Source organism: Oncorhynchus gorbuscha, linkage group LG19 (genome assembly GCF_021184085.1).
Source record: "Oncorhynchus gorbuscha isolate QuinsamMale2020 ecotype Even-year linkage group LG19, OgorEven_v1.0, whole genome shotgun sequence".
Classification (NCBI taxonomy): Eukaryota; Metazoa; Chordata; class Actinopteri; order Salmoniformes; family Salmonidae; genus Oncorhynchus; species Oncorhynchus gorbuscha.
Genome location: NC_060191.1, coordinates 40,952,740 through 40,980,340, shown reverse-complemented (window position 1 = coordinate 40,980,340; position 27,601 = coordinate 40,952,740). Strand labels below are relative to the sequence as shown.

The window sequence follows — 27,601 nt, the reverse complement described above, 5'->3', positions numbered from 1 at the left end:
CGTATTGGGACAAATTCACTTAAGACTTTTAAAGTAGCCAAAAGTTTAGTATTTGGTCCCATATTCCTAGCACACAATGACGACATCAAACTTGTGACTCACAAGCCAAAACAAACAATTCATGTGTCACTGTTCCAATACTTTTGGAGCTCATTGTATCTTCAACCCATGAATAAGTCAATATATCTAGCCTACATAATGAAGAGAGACACAGCAAAAATATACTCAAGGAGAAACAAAACCTCTACAACATCTAGGACTAGGCTACACAACTGTATGGCCTGTTGGTTTAGGTTGTTTTCTTTGACAGAACTGAATAATTGAATACCAAAGTATAACCACGTATCGTGCTTCCCCTCCACTCTAGTTGAAAATGCCCAGGTGTATCTCAAATGGGTATTGAGATAATAAAATGGTTTGGTGATGTAACACAGGGACAGAACCAGGATGTGCCAGGGCTGCAGCCAGTAGGGCACAACGTTGTGGAACGTTGACGATAGAAATGTCTTGATTAGAGCCGACTTGAGTCCTTATTCTATAATAATAATAATAATACATTGTGCCAGCAGGTTAGGCTACTCACAGTCCACGCAGTATGAGGGGGACCTGGAAGGACAGCACAGCCTGCTTCTGTCTGACCACAAACAGGATGGGACTGCTCTCTGCCCCCTCTGACAGTACGTCCACAGTCACACGGACCCCCTCCGTCTGCCAGGGCAGGGAGAGAGAGAGAGGGAGAGGGTTAAAGAAACTCAATGTAAAACGACATACAGTACATACAGTACCAGTCAAAAGTTTGGACACACCTACTCATTCCAGGGTTTTTCTGTATTTGTACAATTTTCTACATTGTAGAATAATAGTGAAGACATCCAAACTATGAAATAACACTTATGGAATCACGTAGTTACCAAAAATGAGTTAAACAAATCAAAATATATTTTATATTTGAGATTCTTCAAAGTAGCCACCCTTTGCCTTGATGACAGCTTTGCACACTCTTGGCATTCTCTCAACCAGCTTCATGAGTTAGTCACCCGGAATGCATTTCAATTAACAGGTCTGCCTTGTAAAAAGTTCATTTGTGGAATTTCTTTCCTTCTTATGCGTTTGAGCCAATCAGTTGTGTTGTCCATATTATGTCCAGAACAGCTCAAATAAGCAAAAGGGAAACGACAGTGCATTATTACTTTAAGACAAGAAGGTCAGTCAATGCGGAAAATGTCAAGAACTTTGAACGTTTCAAGTGCAGTCGCAAAAACCATAAAGCGCTATGATGAAACTGGCTCTCATGAGGACCGCCACAGGAAAGTAAGACCCAGAGTTACCTCTGCTGTAGAGGATAAATTCATTAGAATTAACTGCACCTCATATTGCAGCCCAAATGCTTCACAGTTCAAGTACCAGACACATCTCAACATCAACTGTTCAGAGGAGACTGTGAATCAGACCTTCATGGTCAAATTGCTGCAAAGAAACCACTACAAAAGGACACCAATAAGAAGAAGACACTTGCTTGGGTCAAGAAATACAAGCAATGTATATTGGAAATATATCCTTTGTCTGATGAGTCCAAATTTGAGCTTTTTTATTCCAACTGCTGTGTCTTTGTGAGACGCAGAGTAGGTGAACAGATGATCTCCGCATGTGTGGTTCCCACCGTGAAGCATAGAGGAGGTGTGATGGTGCTTTGCTGGTGACATGGTCTGTGATTTATTAAGAATTCAAGGCACACTTAACCAGCATGGTTACCACACCATTCTCCAGTGATACACCATCGCATCTGGTTTGCACTTAGTGGGACTATCATTTGTTTTCAACAGGACAATGACCCAACACACCTCCAGGCTGTGTAAGGGCTATTTGACCAAGTAGGAGAGTGATGGAATGCTACATCAGATGACCTGGCCTCCACAATCACCCGACCTCAACCCAATTGAGATGGTTTGGGATGAATTGGACTGCAGAGTGAAGGAAAAGCAGTCAACAAGTGCTAAGAATGTGGGAACTCCTTCAGGACTGTTAGAAAAGCATTCCAGGTGATAGTGGTTGAGAGAATGCCAAGAGTGTGTAAAGAACGATGATGGCGCTGACAGATAGGGCAGCCGTGCTTCTAGCTCCTAAGCAACTTGGCATATTTCGTTTTTCATTATTAGCCCAGAAAATGTTTTGTGTTATTACATACAGCCGGAAATAACTTTTGGATATCAGAGTGGCTGTAACTCACCAGCATTACGAACAGGAATACGATTTTCCCGAATTTGATCCTTTGTTCATACCCCCCAGGGTAATTGAACTGATTCCAGAGGCTGATCCAAAACACAGCCGGCCGAGAAGAGGTATTTGGAGTGGACTTCTAGTCCAACTCAGGAGGCGCACACACCACCCATCGCTTCCGAATATATTGCTCGCTAATGTTCAGTCTTGGGTAATAAAGTTGACGAGCTCTGGGCGAGGATCTCCTTCCAGAGAGACATCAGCGATTGTAACATACTCTGTTTCACAGAAACATGGCTCTCTCAGGACATACTGTGAGTCCGTACAGCCAGTTGGGTTTACAAGTTCAGTTCATCGCGCAGACAGGATTAAAGATCTCTCCCAGAAGAAGAAGGGTGGGGGTGTATGTTTCATGATTAACTACTCACGGTGTGATTGTGATAACATACAGAAACTCAAGTCCCTTTTCTTCACCTGACCTAGAATACCTCACAATCAAATGCCGACCATATTACATCCCAAGAGAATTCTCTTCGGTTATAGCCACAGCATATTTCCCCTCAAGCCAATTCCATGACGGCCCTCAAAGGACTACACTGACTACACTGGACTCTATGCAAACTGGAAACCACATATCGGAGGCTGCATTTATTGTAGCCGGGGATTTTAAGAAAGCTAATCTGAGGGAAACACTACCAAAGTTCTACAAACACATTGAATGTTGCACTTGCTCTGAGAAAACATTGGACCACTACTACTTAGCTTTTCAAGATGTCTCCCAAGGCCCTCCCCCACCCTTCCATCGGCAAATCTGATGACGATTCCATTTTGCTCCTCCCTTCCTATAGGCATGATCTCAAACAGGAGGTACCCGAACTACGGACTACTCAATGCTGGTCTGACCAATCGGAATCCATGCTTCATGTTTGTTTTGATCACGCGGACTGGGATATGTTCCGGGTAGCCTCTGAGAATAACATTGATGAATACACGGATACGTTGACAGAGTTTATCAGGAAAAAATGTATAGGAGACTATTAAAACCTACCCAAACCAGAAACAGTGGATAGATAGCAGCATTCGCGCAAAGCTGAAAGTGCAAACCACCGCATGTAACCATGGCAAGGTGACTTGGAATATGGCCGAATACAAACAGTGTATTTAATCGGAAGTTAAGGGTGCTCTCGAGTGGCTAGATGTACTTTACCATTCGGCCATCAGATTTGCCACCAATGCTCCTTATAGGACACTCTATACTCCTCTGTAAACTGGTCAAGTCTGTATACCCATCGCAAAACCCACTGGTTGATGCTTTTTTATAAAACCATCTTAGCCCCCCCACTCCCGATACCTACTGCAGCCCTCATCCTCCACATACAACACCCGTTCTGCCAATCACATTCTGTTAAAGGCCCCCAAGGCACACACATCCCTGGGTCACTCCTCTTTTCAGTTCGCTGCAGCTAGCGACTGGAACGAGCTGCAAAAAACACTCAAATTGGACCGTTTTATCGCCATCTCTTCATTCACAGATTCAATCATGGACACTCTTACTGACAGTTGTGGCTGCTTCGCCTGATGTATTGTTGACTCCACCTTCTTGCCCTTTGTGTTGTTATCTCTGCCCAATAATGTTTGTACCATGTTTTGTGCTGCTACCATGTTGTGCTGCTGCCATGTTGAGTTGCAACCATGTTGTTGTCATGTTGTGTTACTTTCTACCATGCAGTGTTTTCATGTGTTGCCGCCACGCTATGTTGTCATCTTAGGTCTCCAATTATGTAGTGTTGTGGTGTCTCTCTTGTCGTGATGTTTAATCCTATACATTTGACTTTTTTCAATCCCAGCCCCCGTCCCCGCAGAAGACATTTTGCCTTCTGGTAGGCCGTCATTGTAAATAAAAATTTGTTCTTAACTGACTTGCCTAGTTAAATAAATAAAGGTTAAATACAAAATGTATAAAACTACAATTCCCTCAGTAAGGCAATCAAACAGGCAAAACGTCAGTACAGAGACAAAGTGGAGTCGCAATTCAACAGCTTAGACATGAGAAGTATGTGGCAGGGTCGACAGACAATCACGGACTAGAAAGGGAAAACCAGACACGTCGTGGACACAGACGTCTTGCTTCCGGACAAGCTAAACACCTTGTTTTCCCTCTTTGTTGATAACACAGTGCCACCGACGTGGCCAGCTACCGAGGACTGTGGGCTCTCCTTCTCCGTGGCAGAAGTGAGTAAGACATTTAAGTGTGTTAACTATTGGTCGCCCGAATATGATTTTTCAACGCCGATATCGATAATTGGAGGACCAAAAAATAACGATACCGATTAATCGGCCAATTTTTATATATATGTATATTTAATAATGACAATTACAACAATACTGAATGAACAATGAACACTTATTTTAACTTAATATAATACATTAAAAAATAAATTTAGTCTCAAATAAATAATGAAACAAGTTCAATTTGGTTTAAATAATGCAAAAACAAAGTGTTGAAGAAAGTAAAAGTGCAATATGTGCCATGTAAAAAAGCTAATGTTTAAGTTCCTTGCTCAGAACATATGAAAGCTGGTGGTTCCTTTTGACACGAGTCTTCAATATTCCCAGGTAAGAAGTTTTAGGTTGTAGTTATTATAGGACTATTTCTCTCTATACGATTTGTATTTCATATACCTTTGACTATTGGATGTTCTGATAGGTACTTTAGTATCGTCAGCCTAATCTCGGGAGTTGATATGCTTGAAGTCATAAACAGCGCAATGCTTGAAGCATTGCTAAGAGCTGCTGGCAAACGCAGTAAAGTGCTGTTTGAATTAATGCTTACGAGCCTGCTGCTGCCTACCACCACTCAGTCAGACTGCTCTATCAAATCATAGACTTAATTATAATATAATAACACACAGAAATACGAGCCTAAGGTCATTAATATGGTCAAATCCGGAAACTATCATTTCGAAAACAAAACATTTATTATTTCAGTGAAATACAGAATCGTTCCGTATTTTATCTAACGGGTGGCATCCATAAGTCTAAATATTGCTGTTACATTGCACAACCTTCAATGTTATGTCATAATTACGTAAAATTCTGGCAAATTACGAGCCAGGCGGCCCAGACAGTTGCATATACCCTGACTCTGCGTGCAATGAAAGCAAGAGAAGTGACACAATTTAATATTGCCTGCTAACATGAATTTCGTTTAACTAAATATGCAGATTTAAAAAATCTACTTCTGTGTATTGATTTTTAGAAAGGTATTGATGTTTATGCTTAGGTACATTCGTGCAACGATTGTGCTTTTTTCACAAATGCGCTTTTGTTAAATCATCCCCCGTTTGGCAAAGTTGGCTGTCTTTGTTCGGAAGAAATAGTCTTCGCACAGTTCGCAACGAGCCAGGCGGCCCAAACTCCTGCATACACCCTGACTCTGTTGCACAGAACGCAAGATAAGTGAAACAATTTCCCTAGTTTCCCTTCCCACCGCATTGATTATATGCAACGCAGGACAAACTAGATAAACTAGTAATATCAACCATGTGTAGTTAACTAGTGATTATGTTAAGATTGATTGTTTTTTTATAGGATACGTTTAATGCTAGCTAGTACCTGACCTTGGCTCCTTGCTGCACTCGCATAACAGGTAGTCAGCCTGCCACGCAGTCTCCTCGTGAAGTGCAATGTAATCGGCCATGATCAAATGATCAAATGCTGATTACCGATTGTTATGAAAATGGCCCTAAATAAACGGCCATTCCGATAAATCAGTCGACCTCTAGTGTTAACCCTCGCTGCTGCCAAAGACGACATCCCTATCCTCAGAGCTTGCGCAGACCAGCTGGCTGGAGTGTTTCCGGACATATTCAATCTCTCTCTATACCAGTCTGCTGTCCCCACATGCTTCAAGATGTCCACCATTGTTCCTGTACCCAAGAAAGCAAAGGTAACTGAAGTAAATGACTATCGCCCTGTAGAACTCACTTCTGTCATCATGAAATGCTTTGAGAGACTAGTCAAGGACCATATCACCTCTACCTTATCTGACATCCTAGACCCACTTCAACTTGCTTACCACCCCAATAGATCCACAGACGATGCAATCAACATCACACTGCCTTATCTCATCTGGACAAGATAAATAACTATGTATGAATGCTGTTAATTGACTACAGCTCAGCATTAAACACCATAGTACCCTCCAAGCTCAACATTAAGCTTGGGGCCCTGGGTCTGAACACCGCCCTGTGCAACTGGGTCCTGGACTTCTTGACGGGCCACCCCCAGGTGGTGATGGTAGGAAACAACACCTCCACTTTGCCGATCCTCAACAGAGGGGCCCCACAAGGGTGCGTGCTCAGCCCCCTCCTGTACTCCCTGTTCACCCATGACCTAGTGGCCAGGCATGCCTCCAACTCAATCATCAAGTTTGCAGACGACACAACAGTAGTAGGCCTGATTACCAACAACGATGAGACTGCCTACAGGGAGGAGTTGAGGGCCCTGGGAGTGTGGTGCTAGGAAAATAACCTCTCACTCAATGTCAACAAAACAAAGGAGCTGATTGTGGAGTTCAGGAAACAGCAGAGGGTGCACCCCCCCCCCCCAATCGATGGGTCCGCAGTGGAGAAGGTGGAAAGCTTCAAGTTCCTCGGGGTACACATCACTGATAAACTGAAATTGTCCACCCATACAGACAGTGTGGTGAAGAAGGCGCAACAGGAAACTGAAGAAATTTGTCTTGGCACCTAAAACCCTCAAACTTTAACAGATGCACAGTTGAGAGCATCCTGTCGGGCTGTATCACCACCTGGTACGGCAACTGCACCGCTCGCAACCACAGGGCTCTCCAAAGATTGCTGCGGTCTGCCCAAAGCATCACCGGGGGTAAACTACCTGCCCTCCAGGACACCTACAGCACCCAATGTCACAGGAAGGCCAAAAAATCATCAACGACAACAAACACCTGAGCCACTGCCTGTTCACCACGCTATCATCCAGGCGAGGTCAGTACAGGTGCATCAAAGCTGGGACCGAGAGATTGAAAAACAGCTTCTATCTCAAGGCCATCAGACTGGTAAATAGCCATCACTAGGACCTTAGAGGTTGATGCCCTATATACATAGACTTGAAATCACTGGGCACCTTAAACATGGAACACTAGTCACTTTAATAATGTTTACACATTTTGCATTACTCATCTCATATGTATATACTGTATTCTACTCTATTGCACTTTAATCTATGCCGCTCCGACATTGCTCGTTCAATATTTATATATTTTTAATTCCATTCCTTTAGATGTGTGTGTATTGTTGTGACATTGTTCGATATTACTGCACTGTTGGAGCTAGAAACACTACCATTTCGCTACACCCGCAATAACATCTGCTAAACATGTGTATGTGAGCAATAAAATTTGATTTGAAGCAGTCATCAAGGCAAAGGTGACTACTTTGAAGATCTAAAATATATTTTGATTTGTTTAATACTTTTTTGGTTACTACATGATTCTATTTGTGATGTCTTTACTATTATTCTACCATTTAGAAAAATAAAGAAAATCCTTGAATGAGTAGGTGTCCAAACTTTCGACCTGGTACTGTACATACGCACACACCCATCAAACATACACACTCAAGTTTAGTATTTTTCACTTTTTGCAATCCTATCTTATTATACAACCAAATGAGGCTACTCATAACAAGACAGTAGTTCTGTGTTCTTCAACCCTAATACTTGGGGACCGGATGGCCAGGTTTAATTCCAGCCTAGTACTAACATAATTAGTTGAAACAGGTGTGTTAGCACTATGCGGCCGGTGCAAAAGCAGGATCTAAGTGACCAAAGTGGTATTTGTGACCTGAACTATGTACTCACCTTGTTTCGGGAGACGGTGTGATTAAAGGCATAGATGGTTTGGTTGTCACTGGTAACCGTATCGTTGTAGGTAACATCAAATTCGGCATCTTTTTGGACCACCGTTTTAGTTTCTGCCCGTGCGCACCGTAAGTGGGTCACACATATCCACAACAGGACCACATAACCAAGTCGGAACCAGACTAAAACTGGGCCAAATTTACAACAGCGCCTCAAAACCATTTCCTTGCGATTTGTCAATAATTGCTGTGCTAGCTGAGCAACAGTTTGTTGATCAAAACGACCAAAATGCACTTGACCCGTCGGATGACAATAATAGCATGAATGGCAAACTTACTTAACTAGGCAGCTCAGTTGTAATTTATCATTCACAACAGAACAGTTGATAGCGAACGACTACCTACAGTAGTGTGATAATCTAGCCAGCTAGCTACATTTGCTAGCTAATGATCAATGTATTACATCCACATCGCTCCTCCTGTTTCACCATCGCCAGCTAGCCACTCCTCGGTACTGCGACTTAAACTAACGTTAGCTAGGCGATAACAACACAACTACTACTGTACGAGCTAGATCCCGAAAGATTTACTCTCCAAGGTGTTTACAGCTAATATCCTCCACATTTTATCATTTAGGTTGACATATCAGGTACCGTAAAGTGAACGTTGTTTTTGCATCTGTTGAATCGACTGGCCACCGCGAATGAATCTGTCACTCACACCCTCCCAACGCACGCAGTAAACAAACCAAGCACGGCGTAATGACGTCATTCTTTTCAGCACAAACATAGAAATATAATGCATATGACCAAATGTATTGCAGTAAATTCTGACATAAGGAATAGATACAATATTCATTTGAAATAAAACACGTATTAGATCTATTATTGTTTTGATGGAAAGAGAAACACTTTTTACTAAATTTTTCCTACTGGACTAAGTGAGGGTATTTCAAGAAAGTGAGGTACGACTGGTTGTACATTACATTTACATTTAAGTCATTTAGCAGACGCTCTTATCCAGAGCGACTTACAAATTGGTGCATTCACCTTATGACATCCAGTGGAACAGTCACTTTACAATAGTGCATCTAAATCTTAAAGGGGGGTGAGAGGGATTACTTATCCTATCCTAGGTATTCCTTAAAGAGGTGGGGTTTCAGATGTCTCCGGAAGGTGGTGATTGACTCCGCTGTCCTGGCGTCGTGAGGGAGTTTGTTCCACCATTGGGGGCCAGAGCAGCGAACAGTTTTGACTGGGCTGAGCGGGAGCTGTACTTCCTCAGTGGTAGGGAGGCGAGCAGGCCAGAGGTGGATGAACGCAGTGCCCTTGTTTGGGTGTAGGGCCTGATCAGAGCCTGGAGGTACTGAGGTGCCGTTCCCCTCACAGCTCCGTAGGCAAGCACCATGGTCTTGTAGCGGATGCGAGCTTCAACTGGAAGCCAGTGGAGAGAGCGGAGGAGCGGGGTGACGTGAGAGAACTTGGGAAGGTTGAACACCAGACGGGCTGCGGCGTTCTGGATGAGTTGAAGGGTTTAATGGCACAGGCAGGGAGCCCAGCCAACAGCGAGTTGCAGTAATCCAGACTGGAGATGACAAGTGCCTGGATTAGGACCTGCGCCGCTTCCTGTGTGAGGCAGGGTCGTACTCTGCGGATGTTGTAGAGCATGAACCTACAGGAACGGGCCACCGCCTTGATGTTAGTTGAGAACGACAGGGTGTTGTCCAGGATCACGCCAAGGTTCTTAGCGCTCTGGGAGGAGGACACAATGGAGTTGTCAACCGTGATGGCGAGATCATGGAACGGGCAGTCCTTCCCCGGGAGGAAGAGCAGCTCCGTCTTGCCGAGGTTCAGCTTGAGGTGGTGATCCGTCATCCACACTGATATGTCTGCCAGACATGCAGAGATGCGATTCGCCACCTGGTCATCAGAAGGGGGAAAGGAGAAGATTAATTGTGTGTCGTCTGCATAGCAATGATAGGAGAGACCATGTGAGGTTATGACAGAGCCAGGTGACTTGGTGTATAGCGAGAATAGGAGAGGGCCTAGAACAGAGCCCTGTGGGACACCAGTGGTGAGAGCGCGTGGTGAGGAGACAGATTCTCGCCACGCCACCTGGTAGGAGCGACCTGTCAGGTAGGACGCAATCCAAGCGTGGGCCGCGCCGGAGATGCCCAACTCGGAGAGGGTGGAGAGGAGGATCTGATGGTTCACAGTATCGAAGGCAGCCGATAGATCTAGAAGGAGGAGAGCAGAGGAGAGAGAGTTAGCTTTAGCAGTGCGGAGCGCCTCCGTGATACAGAGGAGAGCATTCTCAGTTGAATGACTAGTCTTGAAACCTGACTGATTTGGATCAAGAAGGTCATTCAGAGAGAGATAGCGGGAGAGCTGGCCAAGGACGGCACGTTCAAGAGTTTTGGAGAGAAAAGAAAGAAGGGATACTGGTCTGTAGTTGTTGACATCGGAGGGATCGAGTGTAGGTTTTTTCAGAAGGGGTGCAACTCTCGCTCTCTTGAAGACGGAAGGGACGTAGCCAGCGGTCAGGGATGAGTTGATGAGCGAGGTGAGGTAAGGGAGAAGGTCTCCGGAAATGGTCTGGAGAAGAGAGGAGGGGATAAGGTCAAGCGGGCAGGTTGTTGGGCGCCCGGCCGTCACAAGACGCGAGATTTCATCTGGAGAGAGGGGAGAAAGAGGTCAGAGCACAGGGTAGGGCAGTGTGAGCAGAACCAGCGGTGTCGTTTGACTTAGCAAACGAGGATCGGATGTCGTCGACCTTCTTTTCAAAATGGTTGACGAAGTCATCTGCAGAGAGGGAGGGGGGGAGGAGGAGGATTCAGGAGGGAGGAGAAGGTGGCAAAGAGCTTCCTAGGGTTAGAGGCAGATGCTTGGAATTTAGAGTGGTAGAAAGTGGCTTTAGCAGCAGAGACAGAGGAGGAAAATGTAGAGAGGAGGGAGTGAAAGGATGCCAGGTCAGCAGGGAGGCGAGTTTTCCTCCATTTCCGCTCGGCTGCCCGGAGCCCTGTTCTGTGAGCTCGCAATGAGTCATCGAGCCACGGAGCGGGAGGGGAGGACCGAGCCGGCCTGGAGGATAGGGGACATAGAGAGTCAAAGGATGCAGAGAGGGAGGAGAGGAGGGTTGAGGAGGCAGAATCAGGAGATAGGTTGGAGAAGGTTTGAGCAGAGGGAAGAGATGATAGGATGGAAGAGGAGAGAGTAGCGGGGGAGAGAGAGCGAAGGTTGGGACGGCGCGATACCATCCGAGTAGGGGCAGTGTGGGAGGTGTTGGATGAGAGCGAGAGGGAAAAGGATACAAGGTAGTGGTCGGAGACTTGGAGGGGAGTTGCAATGAGGTTAGTGGAAGAACAGCATCTAGTAAAGATGAGGTCGAGTGTATTGCCTGCCTTGTGAGTAGGGGGAAGGTGAGAGGGTGAGGTCAAAAGAGGAGAGGAGTGGAAAGAAGGAGGCAGAGAGGAATGAGTCAAAGGTAGACGTGGGGAGGTTAAAGTCACCCAGAACTGTGAGAGGTGAGCCGTCCTCAGGAAAGGAGCTTATCAAGGCATCAAGCTCATTGATGAACTCTCCGAGGGAACCTGGAGGGCGATAAATGATAAGGATGTTAAGCTTGAAAGGGCTGGTAACTGTGACAGCATGGAATTCAAAGGAGGCGATAGACAGATGGGTAAGGGGAGAAAGAGAGAATGACCACTTGGGAGAGATGAGGATCCCGGTGCCACCACCCCGCTGACCAGAAGCTCTCGGGGTGTGCGAGAACACGTGGGCGGACGAAGAGAGAGCAGTAGGAGTAGCAGTGTTGTCTGTGGTGATCCATGTTTCCGTCAGTGCCAAGAAGTCGAGGGACTGGAGGGAGGCATAGGCTGAGATGAACTCTGCCTTGTTGGCCGCAGATCGGCAGTTCCAGAGGCTACCGGAGACCTGGAACTCCACGTGGGTCGTGCGCGCTGGGACCACCAGCTCTCTATGTACACACACACTGGACTCGGTACCACACACACACTGGACTCGGTACTGGCAGTCCCTGTATACACACACACTCACACATACTTACACTGACACCCCAACACACACACACACACACACACACACACACACACACACACACACACACACACACACACACACACACACACACACACACACACACACACACACACACACACACACACACACACACACACACACACACACACACACACACACACACACACACACGCACACACACACACACACACATGTATACTGATTACACACACACACACTTTCATACTCAACACATACTCTGCTGCTACTGTCTATTATCCTGTTGCTCACTTTACCCTTACCTATGTCCATAGCTACCTGAATTACCTCGTACCCCTGCACATCAACACGGTACTGGTACTCCATGTATATAGCCATGCTATTTTTACTCGTTATTGTCATACGTGATTCACTGTCTTCTTATTCCTCATATCACTATTTCTGTTTTTCATTTGTATTTTTTACATCTTTATCTTTTAACTATGCATTTTTGGAAAAGGACCCATAAGTATACGTTTCACAATTTCACCAATTCTTTACGAAGCATGTGACAAATAACAATTGATTTGATTTAGATTTGAACATAACAAGGAAGTTCAGTTGGAAACAGTACCTCTGCTGGTGTAAGACCCATCCTGCATGCAGGAAATTCTTCATTTCTTTCAGGAAAGGCCTGTGTACATAGGCTTCATGTGCTGCATGAACAGCGTTCCAATAATTACAGAATTAGTTCCAGGATTCTGTGAATAATATGAAGTACCTGTTACTTTTCTTGTTCCTGTGATAGTGTGAATGAGTAAGGTAAAATGATTTATCCTGGACACAGAATATTAAGTCTATAAATCTAAATGGAGTTGCATTACGGTTTAGATAATAGTTTCTACAGTCCCCCTGGGATGGTTAGCGGAAAGGTAAACAAGACAGTCTCTGTGATTGACTGAATGTATTAGCACACCGTCTTGTAATTGTTCCAACAAGTAATTGTTCCAACAATTGTTTACAGACAGATTATTTCACTTACAATTCACTGTATCACAATTCCAGTGTGTCAGAAGTTTACATACACTAAGTTGACTGTGCCTTTAAACAGCCTGGAACATTCCAAAAAATGATGTTGTAGCGTTAGAAGCTTCTGATAGGCTAATTGACATAATTTGAGTCAATTAGAGGCGTATTTGTGGATGTATTTCAAGGCCTACCTTCAAACTCAGTGCCTCATTGCTTGACCTCATGGGAAAATCAAAAGAAATCAGCCAACAATTGTAGACCTCCACAAGTCTGGTTCATCCTTGAGAGAAATTTCCAAACGCCTGAAGGTACCACGTTCATCTGTACAAACAATAGTACACAAGTATGAACACCATGGGACCACGCAGCTGTCATACTGCTCAGGAAGGAGACGCTACGGAGAGTGTGATCACACAGTCATCCCGAACAGCTTCTGCTCTCATGCATGCTTCTGTATTGCTTGCCTCAAAGCTAGCATAAAACGCATTTATCTCGTCTGGTAGGCTCGTGTCACTGGGCAGCTCACGGCTGTGCTTCCCTTTATAGTCTGTAATATTTTGCAAGCCCTGCCACATCCGACGAGTGTCGGAGCCGGTGTAGTATGATTGAATCTTAGTCCTGTATTGACACTGTTTGATGGTTCGTCTGAGGACATAGCGGGATTTCTTATAAGCGTCCGGGTTAGAGTCCCGCTCCTTGAATGTGGCAGCTCTAGCCTTTAACTCAGTGTGGATGTTGCCTGTAATCCATGGATTCTGGTTGGGGTATGTACGTACGGTCACTGTGGGGACGATGTAATCGATGTACTCATTGATGAAGCCAGTGACTAATATGATGTACTCCTCAATGCCATCGGAAGAATCCCAGAACATATTCCAGTCTGTGCTAGAAAAACAGTCCTGTAGCTTAGCATCTGCGTCATCTGACCACTTCTTTATTGAGCGAGTCACTGGTGCTTCCTGTTTTCGCTTGTTAGCAGGAATCAGGAGGATATAATTATGGTCAGATTTGCCAAATGGAGGGAGAGGGAGCGCTTTGTACGTGTCTCTGTGTGTGGAGTAAATGTGGTATGGAGTTTTTTCCCCCTCTGGTTGCACATTTAACATGCTGGTAGAAATGAAGGAAAACGGATTTAAGTTTCACTGCATTAAAGTCCCCGGCCACTAGGAGCGCTGCCTCTGGATGAGCGTTTTCCTGTTTGCTTATGGCCTTATACAGCTCATTGAGTGCGGATTTAGTGCCAGCATCAGTTTGTGGTGGTAAATAGACAGCTATGAAAAATCTAGATGAGGACTTTCTTGGTAAATAGTGCGGTCTGCAGCATTTCATGATATAATCTACCTCAGGCGAGCAAATCCTCAAGACTTCCTTAATATTAGATTTAATATATTACATTGGCTATATAATGTATTTTTTTGTTGGTTTTTAAGGTTAGGGCTTGGCATTAGGGATGGCAGTGTGGTTAAGGGTAAGGTCACAGTTAGGTTTAAAATCAGATTTAGATGACTTTGTGTCTGTGCCAGCTAGTGACCACTCTCCAGAGCTGCCTCCAGAGCAAGATTCATGACAATAAATGCCAACCTGTGAGATATGGGTCTACTGCAGACTTGACTGATCAGCATCCCATGGACAGCACAACTAGATCAACACTTGAAACGGGTGCTAATCCAAATCTGGACCCTAAACCGAAATAAAATGTTTAATTATTAGGCAATAACAGTGAAATAGTGCTGTGTCTCTTTTGCAAGGTTTCTCATCAGTTATAATTCATCAGAAAAAATGTTTGCATTCTTCCTTCGTCTCTCAACTCTTATATTTGCTTCCTCTGTAGTTTTACCATCAAAGTAGGAAGTAGACTAGCTCTCCAATTGTCATCAAATTCTTATTCTTATTATACTAATTGATTTAGTGGTGGACAAGGAAATATGTTATAATATTGATAAAGGAACTAGATCAATTTAGATTCAGAAAAGTGAATGGCCCTTGTGGGATCTAGATATCACACTGCTCCTGTAACACCCTCTACTGCTCATCCTGTTTCTCCTTGACCTGCCGCAATTCCCCCAGTACTCTCTCCCTCTCCCTCCCTCTCTCTGTGTGTGTGTGATTGTGTGGGTGGAGACCGGTGTGCTGGAGTCAGAGCAGATCCCCACCAGCTGCAACCTGTTCCATAATCAAGACCTCTACAAATACTCAGCCCTGCCACTTCCATGCTGCCAGATCACAATCTCTGCTCAGTCAGTCCACGGTTCTAGCCGTTTGTTACAATTCAGATCCTGTTATGCTGTTGTGCCTGTTGTCCTTGCCTGATGCTGTTTTTCTCTCCGCTACAGTTGTGCCCGCTCTGACACTGGTCCCTGTCTCTAGTCCAACGTCTCGTCATCCTGCTACTCTGTCCTGGATTCCTCACTCTACCACTCCCTTGGATTCCCTTCCGGACCTGCTTACTCTGTCTCAACTCCTCTCGCTCCAGCCTCAGCACCTGGTTTCCAGCAACCCGCCTGAGCTTCCCCTTAACCTGCACTCCATCTCCCCCTTGTGTTTCAATAAATACCTTGTTACTTAATCCCAGTCTCCTCATCTGAGTCTGCTCTTGGGTCCCCCTGTTCCACTCTGCTTAAAACTAGATTCTAGCTGATTCTCTGATAGTGAAGTCATGTAATCAACATATCCAGTAAAATAAAACCATTATGCTAGCCTGCATCTCTTTGATGTACATTTTGATCAATGTGGTGCTCCATGAATACAGTTGTATACCCTTACACCAACTCATAATACCGGGCATATTATGCATAAGTAAGAGATTGAGGCCTATTATATCCATTCCAGTTCACCATAAAGAGCTGTCCTTTCAGGGCCCTAATTTGTCTTCATCAAGCCTAACCTAATTGCACCCTCCTGATGAAAACAGCGTTGATGTATGAGCCTGTTTAGGCATCCCAACGGTTTTTCTCCCAAAAGTGTAAATATAAAGCCAATCATCCAAGATGTGCTTTAGAACATGTCCCCAGTTATGCACTTTACGTTTGCTTCACCCTAAATTTAAAATGTGAACATGTTGAGATATTCTTAAGGTCTTGTTTGATGTTTTCTGTGCTGAAATTGTGTTATATTTCCTGGCCATCAAAATATTTGTTTAATTTGTATTACTCCACTCATACAGGATTAAGGAAGGCCTAGTGCAGTATTTTTTTCTTTAATCTATGCCTCTATCCATCGTTTTTTAAATGTTTGATCATCCCTGACTGTCTAGTGATTATTTGCCAGCTGGACAGTAAGAAACTGGATGAATATACAGTACCAGCCAAAGGTTTGGACACACCTACTGAGTGCTTTTCTGTATTTTTACATTTTTATACATTGTAGAATAATGGTGGCGACATCAAAACTATGAAATAACACTTATGGAATCATGCAGTTACCAAAACTGAGTTAAACAAATCAAAATATATTTTATATTTGAGATTCTTCAAGTAGCCACCCTTTGCCTTGATGACAGCTTTGCAAACTCTTGGCATTCTCTCAAACAGCTTCATGAGGTAGTCACCTGGAATACATTTCAATTAACAGGTCTGCGTTGTTAAAAGTTCATTTGTGGAATTTCTTTCCTTCTTATGCGTTTGAGCCAATCAGTTGTACTGTGACAAGGTAGGGGTGGTATACAGAAGATAGCCCTTTGTGGTAAAAGACAATAATATATAATAATATATGCCATTTAGCAGACACTTTTATCCAAAGCGACTTACAGTCATGTGTGCATACATTCTACATATGGGTGGTCCCGGGGATCGAACCCACTACCCTGGCATTACAAGCACCATGCTCTACCAACTGAGCTACAGAAGGACCAATGTCCATATTATGTCCAGAACACTTCAAATAAGCAAAGAGAAATAACAGTGCATCATTACTTTAAGACATGAATGTCAGTCAATGCGGAAAATGTCAAGAACTTTTAACGTTTCTTCAAATGAAGTCACAAAAACCATCAAGCGCTATGATGAAACTGACTCTAATGAGGACCGCCACAGGAAAGGAAGACCCAGAGTTAACTCTGCTGCAGAGGATAAGTTCATTAGAGTTACCAGCCTCAAAAATTCAAAATAAATACTTCACAGAGTTCAAGTAACAGACACATCTCAACATCAACTGTTTAGAATAGACTGCATGAATCAGGCCTTCATGGTTGATTTGCTGCAAAGAAACCACTACAAAATAACACCAATAATAAGAAGAGACTTGCTTGGGCCAAGAAACACGAGCAATGGACATTAGACCATTGGAAATCTGTCCTTTGGTCTGAAAAGTACACCTTGTCTTTGTGGGACGCAGAATAGGTGAACGGATGATCTCTGCATGTGTGGTTCCCACCGTGAAGCATGGAGGAGGTGTGATGGTGTGGGGGTACTTTGCTGGTGACACTGTTGGCGATTTATTTAAAATTCAAGGCACACTTAACCAGCATGGCTACCACAGCATTCTGCAGCGATACGCCATCGCATCTGGTTTGCACTTAGTGGGACTGTCATTTATTTTTCAACAGGACAATAACCCAACACACCTCCAGGCTGTGAAAGGGCTATTTGACCAAGAAGGAGAGTAATGGAGTGCTGCATCAGATGACCTGGCCCCCACAATCACCCAACCTCAACCAAATTGAGATGGTTGAGATGAGTTGCAACGCAGAGTGAAGGAAAATTAGACAACACGTGCTCAGCATACGTGGGAACTCCATCAAGATAGTTGGAAAAGCATTCCAGGTGAAGCTGGTTGAGAGAATGCCAAGCGTGTACAAAGCTGTCATCAAGGCAAAGGGTGGCTACTTTGAAGAATCTCAAATATAAAATAAATTTAGATTTGTTCAACACTTTTTTTGGTTACTACATGATTCCATGTGTTATTTCATAGTTTTGACGTCTTCACTGTTATTCTACAATGTAGAAAATAGTACAAATTAAGAAAAACCCTTGAATGAGTTGGTGTGTCCAAACCTTGGTCTGGTACTGTTGGTGAATAATTTCTATTCATTTTGGTCATTTTAAAGTAAATTGAATGAATTCCCTTGATTATTTTACTCAAGCGGGATTGGACACCTCACAATATATTTGATAATACTGCTGTAGATGATGGATGAGACATGACATTAAATCAAATTGTATTTGTCACATGGGCCGAACACAAAGGTGTAGAATTTATAGTGAAATGTTTGTGTTACAAGCCCTTCCCAACAATGCAGATTCAAAAATAACTTCCAATGGGATGTGTGTGTGTGTGTTTGTAGGTATAGGTCGCCAGTTGTAAAATAACAGAATAGAATGGAATAGACCAGAATATAATAACTGTACTTTTTTCAGATGGAACGTCTGAACGAGGTGATGCGTGACATTTTGCAGGCAATAAAGTATTTAGAATGAGTTGAACCAGAGATGTTGAATCCATCCAACCATGTGATGTACACTTAACAGACATGTGAAACTGCATGGCAGTTCCCGGTTAAGAAACACACACAGACTTGCGCCAGCGCTATAATGCGCAGTTCTGTTGCCAAGGCAACCGTTTCCGTGGATGAAGTCATTGTTACGCTGATAGTTGCTATAGTTACAACCTAGAGAGGGCGCTGCGAAGGGGCTGTCTACGTAATATGACGCAGGGCGGGGGCGTGCCCGCGATGCGCGCTGCGCAAGGCTGGTTGTTGTTCCCGCAGAGAGGCGAGAAGATGGCGGCCGTGTCAAGCGGAGGTGCAGCTGGGTCCGCTGCGGCCGGGATTACGCACTCTACCCGACCGGCCCACGCAGGCATGGGCGCCCAGAACCGAGCACAGCCATCCTCTGGGATCAGCCACTCCAATCGACCTACCCCGGCTGCGGGGTGCATCACCAACCCCGGCCACCCCTCGGCCAGCAGGCCCCCCCCAGCCCGAGTGGGCTACTACGAAATCGAGCGGACCATCGGGAAGGGGAATTTCGCCGTTGTTAAATTGGCAACACATATCATCACCAAAGCAAAGGTACGATGATTAATAAAAGGTTTTTGAACGGGATCAATTACAGGTTGTCAACGATTTGTACTCATTTGACTGTGTTATCGCTGTCACTCTCATCTAGGCTGAAGATTGGGCCTTCGGGCTCGGGAGCGAGTAACGTTACAACGTCTTGTCCGCTTTTGGTCGCAGTGCTCAGTGCGGGGGTGTAAACATGGGGCATCATAAGCAACCATTCGCCTTGTAGTTTTTCCGACGAGTTTTTACCATGATACAATCAGTTCTAATGTAACAAGGACAGCGGGGGTCACTTGTCGACGGAGAGAAGGGTACCGCTGGGATGAAAGAGGAGAGGGGGACTTCGAGGGTAACGTTTGCTATTTGGCTGCGGTAGTTAACTAACGTTACATTTGTTCTATTTGTGGTTTGCAATCAGCTAGCTAGCTGACCAGCTATTTTTGGCATTATGTATTAGCTAGGTAGGATCACAAGAATCGTGTAATCTATGTCATCAGTAGTTTATACGTATCATTAGTAAGCATATATATATATTTGTTAGATTTTGGAGTGAATGTTCCTTTGGCAATCGTTGACTAGGTAACTAACTGAAAACACAAGCTGGTTTGACAGGCTGTTAACGTATTGCTGTCTGGCCAGATCTCATCCCTAAAAATGTGTTGACTTAACAATGTATTTTCTCACTGAAAGAGTTTGAATGTTTAACATTTTCTCATGGTGTATTCATTTAATATAAGGGGGGTGTTTTCAAGAACTGGTATTTTAGTTTGTGCCAGGTTATGTGGCATTTTCATTTGGGTATAGGCAGGGGCTATGGGCTGCCTCAGATATGTCATAGCTTATTGATATCCCTTTGAGTGTGCGTATGCTGTTGCATAGTGTGGGCGTCTGTAGGCAGATGCATTGCTGGCAGATAGGCACTGGAGACTACAGATCTTTTTTTTTCAATATTGAAACAAAAAAAACAATCATAGTAGCCCCAATTTTTTTTTACCTACATCTCATTCATCCTTATTGTTGAGAGACCTTAGCATGAACAGTAGGTTACTTTTTAAAAATCCACGTTTTGCCTTTACACAAATTACCATTCAGTTTTTTTCTCCCGGGTGTCTTATTGTGAAGCGGTTTTATTTTTTTCTCTCAATAACGACCAAGGAGTAGAGCAGGGCAAACGATAGCCTACCCACTCTGGCCATGCTTTTAAACCTGTGCCAGTGCCACTAAACCTGTGACAACTCCTACTAATAAGACTGTGGATCTGCAACACGCTCATGGGATCGAACTGAGGCCAGAGTCATTAGAGAGGGATAAACAGAAGGCGACCTGTAAGGGAATCACGATGGTAAAGTGTGTATAAGACAGACAACTTCACTATGTCTATGTGTGTTGTGTGATGGAGGCTGACTGTTCTGATAGATTAACTCACATGGTGACATGGAACATGTTAAAAAACATATTAGGCTGTAGCCTAAGCAGCTTAAACTAATCTACAGAACTTGTGAAAATGTATTTGTAGGGAACCACATATTAGTGCCTTAAAGTTACATAACAATTCATTGATAAAACACTGACCACTAAAAACTACAATCTCTTGATTATTAGGGCAAGTTTTTTTTGTTGAGTGATACTTTTGCGCAGGGGGACTCCACACAGGCCCTGATATTTTGCATTCTGCTGGATTGGTAGAGTGGATTGCATTAGTGCAATTTGAAAATGCTAGCTAGCTAGTTCTTCCTGGGTGATGAACATTGGGTTGTTATTTTACCTGACATGCATGTGGTTCTTTGTAGAATTTTGACCCGGAGTCATATAAAATCTGGTGTTTTTCTACTACAACAGTTAATCCACAGATTTAAAGGGAAACCTTGTTATCTTTAATAAATCTCTCCTTGTTTGTCTTTCAAGCATCCACGTGGGTTTGTATTTTCCTCATATCCGATAAGGAGGGGGGACTTGCAGCTTGTGGAGTGTCTAAAAAAGAACCAAGTTATATTTTAGCACTTGGCAACGCAGATGCGCAAGAATGGTGTGGGTGAAATGATTGAGTCACGTGTATGTGTACATTTATTTTGCTACGCTCGTGCATGCAACATCGCCAGTGTGGTTTGCATGTAATGTTTAGAGGAAGTAGCTCGTCCAAATATTATTGTTTTGGGTTTGTCATTGAATGTACCACCACCCAAAACATGTTTTGTCCCCTGTTTTTTACCCCTCCCATTGCATCTTATGAAGCATGATATATTTTTGACATTTGACAGCCAACATGCTTCAGGTTCACCTTTGTTCTTTGTACAATTTAAATGGGACTAGCTAATGTTTTTGAAAATAGATGCCCAAGCACATGAAACCAGTGCATTGGTGCTGCCTTCTCACCAACTCAAGGTTACAAATGCTGATATTTCTGGTCATGTTTATGAAATTCAAAGTCCAAACAAGAGCATGTTATGCAACCGAAGAGCTGCTGACATCCTGAGCCTCTTCTAGCTACATCAACTCATTTCTACTGAATTCAAACAATTCAACATGTATGTTGCTCACAAACATTGACACGACACCCTCCCTAGCAGTCAGTTAGCCTACGTAGAAGTGAGCCATTTCAGCGTATTTGGACTAGTCTTCTAACTGCACACCTTCTCCGCCAGTATTAGTCATGCCTAATCAGTGGTGTGAAAGACCGGAGCTCTAGCTCAGTGCTCCGGTCTGCAACATCAGCCAAGGAGAAGGGGATTGTTGAGCCGGGGTGTTAGACTAAGCAAGGCATCACAGCTCTGGAAGAGGGACACTCCAAGAGCCGCTAGGCCAGACCTGACATGCTCGGGACGAGGTCAACAATAAAACACACACACCCCTGAATAAAAAATAAAAGAAGTGTTTATAAACTTGAATATGTCTGCCAACTGCCTAGCTCCCTCCCTCCCCCTCCTTATCAGAAGACTTGGCACCTCCTCTTGGCTCCACTACAGTCAGACAGGTATGGTTAAAGATGACAGCCGGCGTGCTCTGGCTTGTCTGCGGTGCATCGCACTGTCTCCTCACGTTACACTGTGTCTATCCAGACTTCCTCCCCTACTGCCTCCTCCTCAGTTTAGATTTGCATCGAGGAGGAGGAGGAGCAGTAGCCACGATGTCCAGGCAACGTTAGATAACGGGCCTAACGCACGTGTCACGCTGTGATTTAATTTGTATGAATAAAGGTGGTGTTGCTGCTTTACCTACCTTCATGTCCCATAGTTCTTGTAGGTGTGCGTTCAGTACTAGCTCTAGTGGAATCTGGCCTAGGTCTAATTTGTCATTTTTTAAAATCCAAAAACCAGTCGTTTTCGACAGGCAATTTCATACTACTTATTTATAGTGACTTCATATCTGACTAGGCTCTTTGGTAGTAGGCTAGCTAGATTATAGTGAAAAAACATTCTCACACATATACAGTAGACCGGCCATACTCAACTGGCGACCCGGACCCAGAACAGGGTCAAAGTAAATAGAAATACGTCGGCCTTCGACCCCTGGTAAATCATATAAACACACATAATACATGGGAAAATGTGTCGAATTGCAGGAAATGAGCTTAAATCAGCAAAAATCCCTGACCCATGCAAAATGTGTAGAAATTAGTGGGAAGTTAGCTTTAAAACTGCACAATTGTCTTTCCTCTATCAAATGCGCTATGAACAATTTGGGGTTGCAAGGTGTGGGTTTGTTATTACGCCGATAATTGACAATAATCATCCCGATCTTTGCCACCTAGGAAGTTTGTATGACCGGACGTTCTCAAATAGTCCTTAAGTACCACAGCAGTAGACTATTCCTTCAGCTATTTCATTAAACATTAGGTTTTTCTTTTTTGATAGTCACTGAGTCCATAGCATTGTCCAAACTTACCCCCTTTTACCAAAGAAAGGTTCCTAGTAGGAGTCCCCTTAATGGTGACTTTCACCTACATTCAGGTCTTACTGGCTGTATGGTCTGGGTCCATGCGGTACAACACTGTCTCATCAGCTATATTTAGCCTCTTGACTAATAGCCCCACGGCATTGCCTGTCCGCATGTGCCAGTCCGGCACCCCCTCGAGTCAGTTGGCAACGTTGACGTACACATTAGAGTCACTTAACGTTAGTGTGCTATCAACGTCACGCTCCCCGGGAAAGGTAATTCCATTGGAATCTTGTTGGTATCCATAGAGATGGAGGACAACAGAGACTTGATGCTCGTCATGATCCCTCTCCATGTATGGAGCTCAGCCGCCACCAGGGTAACACACTCATTGGTTGATCTCAAGATCCAATGCAAACTCTGTCTATAGAAAAACTCTTCTCATTTTTAAATGGAGGTGCTCCATATTTTCTGATGGAGGTTTAAGTGGGTGGTTTAATCAGATGGAGGTTTTGGCCTATGTGACCGTGGCCATTGAAGCAATAAGGAACTAGAGACTGGTATATCGTGAATAGGTTATCATGATTATACCCACAACTGGGACTCAGCCAATCAGCATCCAGAACTGGAACTACCCATTTTGTGATCCAGATTATCCTCTGGGTTGTGTCTGTTAGTGTTTTACACCTCTTTACTTATCTGCTCGCTTGCTTTGATTTTTTTTTTAGAAAGACTGAGTTTGTCCATTTAGGGTATTGGCTGCCTCATTGATGAATGAGACCTATTCACAGTTAAAATAGCACCTGCACTCCTGATGCGCATGTATATGAGTAGGCTGTTACTTTGGCACACACACACGCTCTACAGTTCAGACGCATGCAGGAATATCTGAACTTGGACCTTATGAGCTGAGTCACCCACATGCGTGGCACACACAGAACAGTCTTTCTCTCCCTGGATGTGTGCGTAAAGCCTGTGGCTCCCCTGTGCGGTTGAAGGGCAGGGTGACCGCTTGTTGGTAGCTAGCACGTGTCGATACAACGAGGCCACAGCCGCCGCCACACTGGTCCCCCCCCCAGGTTAAAGTCTGAGACTCTCGTTACTGGTAACCTTGCACCGAGTCTGGAGATCAATTGAACTTTCACCCTGTGTGGTGGCCCAGTCTTCATGATGATGACAGAACGCTGAGCAGCGGGGTGAGGACCTCCTGCATGCAGCGCTGCGTCGTGTTGCCGTTGAAAGGATCAAGCAGAGCCAACGAACAACATGGGTTGAATAAATTATGCAGGCTTATTTGTGTGATCATGTGATGCTTATGGCACACCTGAATAGAAGGGAAACCCTCTACAACAGGGAACCCAGTGGGAAAAGCTGATAGAAATAATAAAGTTATTATAACCGGTTTATAGCTTAACCAGTTCTTGTTAAGTGGTTGTGATAACGCCATTTCAACTGACCTTTAGCCGGAAATGTGAATGTTTTTGATGTCAGTATTGGCAAATATGATAATCCCCCCCCCCCCCAAACTAGAACAATGTCAAACTGATCATCTCTTGCTCTCACACAGCAGAATACAAGTACGAGCATGCAACACGGTCACTCGCATGCAACACGGTCACTCGCATACACACGCTTGGTAGCACTCTGTGTACCCAAACCAACCCTGTCCTCAATCCCACTCATCCTGATTGTCAAATGTTAAGAATCACAGTGTGTGTGTGTGCGTGTGTGCGTGTGTGTGTGTGTGTGCGTGTGTGTGTGTGTGTGTGTGTGTGTGTGTGTGTGTGTGTGTGTTTTGAATGTCTCTGTGTGTGTCTGTGTATACAGTGGGGCAAAAAAAGTATTTAGTCAGCCACCAATTGTGCAAGTTTTCCCACTTAAAAAGATGAGAGGCCTGTAATTTTAATCATAGGTACACTTACACTACGACAGACAAAATGAGAAAAAAAAATCCAGAAAATCACATTGTAGGATTTTTAATGAATTTATTTGCAAATTATGGTGGAAAATAAGTATTTGGTCAATAACAAAAGTTTATCTCAATACTTTGTTATATACCCTTTGTTGGCAGTCTTCACAAGGTTTTCACACACTGTTGCTGGTATTTTGGTCCAATCCTCCATGCAGATCTCCTCTAGAGCAGTGATGTTTTGGGGCTGTTGCTGGGCAACTCGGACTTTCAACTCCCTCCAAAGATTTTCTATGGGGTTGAGATCTGGAGACTGGCTAGGCCACTTCAGGACCTTGAAATGCTTCTTACGAAGCCACTCCTTCAATGCCCGGGCGGTGTGTTTGGGATCATTGTCATGCTGAAAGAATCAGCCACGTTACATCTTCAATGCCCTTGCTGATGGAAGGAGGTTTTCACTCAAAATCTCACGATACATGGCCCCATTCATTCTTTCCTTTACACGGATCAGTCGTCCTGGTCCCTTTGCAGAAAAACAGCCCCAAAGCATGATGTTTCCACCCCCATGCTTCACAGTAGGTATGGTGTTCTTCGGATGCAACTCGGCATTCTTTGTCCTCCAAACACGACGAGTTGAGTTTTTACCAAAAAGTTATATTTTGGTTTCATCTGACCATATGACATTCTCCCAATCTTCTTCTGGATCATCCAAATGCTCTCTAGCAAACTTCAGACGGGCCTGGACATGTACTGGCTTAAGCAGGGGGACACGTCTGGCACTGCAGGATTTGAGTCCCTGGCGGCGTAGTGTGTTACTGATGGTAGGCTTTGTTACTTTGGTCCCAGCTCTCTGCAGGTCATTCACTAGGTCCCCCCGTGTGGTTCTGGGATTTTTGCACACCGTTCTTGTGATCATTTTGACCCCACGGGGTGACATCTTGCGTGGAGCCCCAGATCGAGGGAGATTATCAGTGGTCTTGTATGTCTTCCATTTCCTAATAATTGCTCCCACAGTTGATTTCCTCAAACCAAGCTGCTTACCTATTGCAGATTCAGTCTTCCCAGTCTGGTGCAGGTCTACAATTTTTTTTCCTGGTGTTTGTTTGACAGCTCTTTGGTTTTGGCCATAGTTGAGTTTGGAGTGTGACTGTTTGAGGTTGTGGACAGGTGTCTTTTATACTGATAACAATTTCAAACAGGTGCCATTAATACAGGTAACGAGTGTGGGACAGAGGAGCCTCTTAAAGAAGAAGTTACAGGTCTGTGAAAGCCAGAAATCTTGCTTGTTTGTAGGTGACCAAATACTTATTTTCCACCATAATTTGCAAATAAATTCATTAAAAATCTTACAATGTGATTGTCTGGATTTGTTTTTTCCCCCCTCATTTTGTCTGTCATAGTTGATGTGTACCTATGATGAAAATTACAGGCCTCTCATCTTTTTTAAATGGGAGAACTTGCACAATTGGTGGCTGACTAAATACTTTTTTGCCCCACTGAATATCCAGGCTGTATCACAACCAGCCGTGATTGGGAGTCCCATAGGCCGGCACACAATTGGCCCAGCGCCGTCCGGGTTTGGCCGGTGTAAGCCGTCATTGTAAATAAGAATTTGTTCTTCACTGACTTGCCTAGTTAAATAAAGGTTAAATAAATAAATATATGTTTATGTGTGTAGGGGGAGGGGGAGTCTTGGTCTCCTCTCAGATGAGGACACAGTGCTGGTCTCTGTCGGTCAGCATTGCTCCTGAGCCCATGCGGCTTTGGGCCTCACTGATTGACTGCAGTAAAGATTAAATAACTTTGACTATTCTCATTGCAGACAGCTGAGATGGAATGTTCACGGCTGTCTTTTAAAACGCTCTCACCTGTTAGCCAATGTTCCTTCAAATTTCTTTCAGCACTGAGCAAATTTCCAGTCTGCCGAGTGCAAACTTGAACATTGAAAATTCTGTGCAACTTCCAGCGTCCGTTTTCTGTGAACACTGAGGCTGTACTTGCTTTAAGTTAGTTTTAACAGTGGCCATGTTGGTGACTGTGGCTATTTGATCATAACGTAGGCCTACCATAAAAAAACAATGGAGAAAATTAATCCCATAACATTTTAACATGGAAATAGAAGAGCTATCATTCAGCCTACAGTTGCAGCCAATGTGTGACGTTCAATGTAGGCCTACATTCCATGGGACTTTTGTATAAAAAACAACAAAAGGAGGTGTTTGATGCAAGAATCCACTTTACAAAATAAAAGGCATTATTATTCCCATTCCATTATTAAAGAGAAACTAGCAAAGGGTATGAACAAAATGTGCACACGTGGCTACATGAAGCTCTCGCTTTCATCTCAAAACAAGCGCATCTACTCATGACCGCCCATGCTGTAAACACAGTCCAGTTCAAAGTAAGTGGCACAGATCCATATATGGCAAGGGTCTATTTGCATATAGGGCTACTGCAGCTCTGATTGTTTATGCCGCACAGATCTGCGTAGAGTACGGGCTGAGTAGTCCGTGTCAATGCAATACAATTGTATTTATTCAGACCCTTTGACCTTTTCCACATTTTGTTGCATTACAGCCTTAACCTAAAATGTATTAAAACACAAAATAACAATAACAAGGCTATATACAGGGGGTACCGAGTCGATGTGCAAGGGGACAGGTTAGTCGAGGTCATT

General features: G+C 44.0%; 2 protein-coding genes across 7 annotated transcripts in view; one reads left to right on the top strand and one right to left on the bottom strand.

Moving 5' to 3' along the window:
* The window catches only part of LOC124006515 (SID1 transmembrane family member 2-like), a 34,199-nt gene extending 25,375 nt beyond the window's left edge, over positions 1–8,824 (bottom strand). For all 6 annotated transcript variants that reach the window (XM_046316575.1, XM_046316578.1, XM_046316573.1 and 3 more), the window contains exons 1-2: positions 8,101–8,824; positions 584–708 (exon numbers count right to left, since the gene is read on the bottom strand). In XM_046316575.1, the coding sequence (XP_046172531.1) occupies positions 584–708; positions 8,101–8,322 (347 nt within the window). In that variant the 5' untranslated portion in view covers positions 8,323–8,824. The remainder of the gene's footprint in view (positions 1–583; positions 709–8,100) is intronic.
* Positions 8,825–18,822: 9,998 nt separating this feature from the next.
* Positions 18,823–27,601, top strand: part of LOC124004817 (serine/threonine-protein kinase SIK3 homolog) — a 54,117-nt gene continuing 45,338 nt past the window's right edge. The window contains 1 exon segment of the mRNA XM_046313627.1: positions 18,823–19,151. Within this exon segment, the coding sequence (XP_046169583.1) occupies positions 18,861–19,151 (291 nt within the window). The 5' untranslated portion in view covers positions 18,823–18,860.